The 1,192-nt window shown below is 53.4% G+C and overlaps 1 protein-coding gene across 1 annotated transcript; it reads left to right on the top strand.

Moving 5' to 3' along the window:
* Nucleotides 1–222: 222 nt before the first annotated feature.
* LOC109733131 (protein STRICTOSIDINE SYNTHASE-LIKE 10-like) lies at nt 223–723 on the top strand. The gene has a single exon (XM_020292328.2). The coding sequence runs from the start codon at nt 223–225 to the stop codon at nt 721–723; it is 501 nt and encodes a 166-aa protein (XP_020147917.2).
* The last annotated feature ends 469 nt before the right edge of the window (nt 724–1,192 follow it).

Here is a 1,192-nt window from a genome sequence, read left to right on the forward strand (position 1 = left end):
ACTGCCAGGGAGAGCCGCTGCGGCCGCCCGCTTGGCCTACGGTTCAACCAGAAATCGGGCGACCTCTACGTGGCCGACGCGTACAAGGGGCTGATGCGGGTAGCGCCGGGTGGCGGGGAGGCCACGGTGTTGGTCAACCAGGTTGACGGTTTTCCTCTGCGCTTCACCAACGGTGTTGACGTCGATCAAGTTACGGGTCAAGTCTACTTCACCGACAGCTCGATGAACTATCAAAGGTCACAGCATGAGATGGTCACTCGGACAGGAGACTCGACGGGCCGCCTCATGAGGTACGACCCACGGACATCGGATGTCACGGTCCTCCAGGCGGGCATGACGTACCCAAATGGCGTTGCCCTCAGCGCCGACCGGACCCACCTCGTGGTTGCATCAACCGGACCGTGCAAGCTGCTGAGGCACTGGATCAAAGGGGTCAACACAGGCACATCCGAGCCTTTTGCCGACCTGCCCGGCTATCCAGATAACGTGAGGCCCGACACCAAAGGAGGCTATTGGGTGGCGTTGCACCGCGAGAAGAATGAGTTACCATTTGGTCGTGATAGTCATCGTCTCGCTGTCAGGGTCGGTAACGATGGGAAGATAGTCGAGGAGATGAGAGGCCCAAAGAAGGTGAGGCCCACCGAGATTATGGAGAGGAGCAATGGCAAAATATACTTGGGTTCGGTAGAGCTTCCTTATGTCGGTGTTGTTAAGCGCAAGTAGAAAACAGTAGATGTATAGCATGCCTTTTTGTTTCTTGTTCTTATACCAGTAAATGTAATTTTTCAATTTGTTTTTTCCGGTTCGGACGACCTATTGTAATCCACGTTTTCTATCAGCGAATAATTTGTTCTTTCTTCCATTTTAACGTGTATAAATGCTAAATTCCATCATGTTTTCATTAAGAAGCAAGCCGAGAAAAACTATGTACACAAGGAGGAGAAGACTCACAGATGATCCAGCGATTGTTGCGGCCTTCTGCCATGATCATGGGTATATATGACGCTGCTATCCTGCTAGCTAGGTTTCGGTCACCCCATCGGCCAACGAAAGGCCCAAGCATCCATCAAACTGCACCCGTGCTGGCTCGCTGGCATCTCGATCAACTTCAACGAGCAGTACTTACTTTCGTCCGTCGGCCAGGTCCGCCGTCTACGGGGGACCTCGCATGCCTACCGCGTCGGCCAGCACG

Source organism: Aegilops tauschii, chromosome 3, assembly GCF_002575655.3.
Source record: "Aegilops tauschii subsp. strangulata cultivar AL8/78 chromosome 3, Aet v6.0, whole genome shotgun sequence".
Classification (NCBI taxonomy): domain Eukaryota; kingdom Viridiplantae; phylum Streptophyta; class Magnoliopsida; order Poales; family Poaceae; genus Aegilops; species Aegilops tauschii.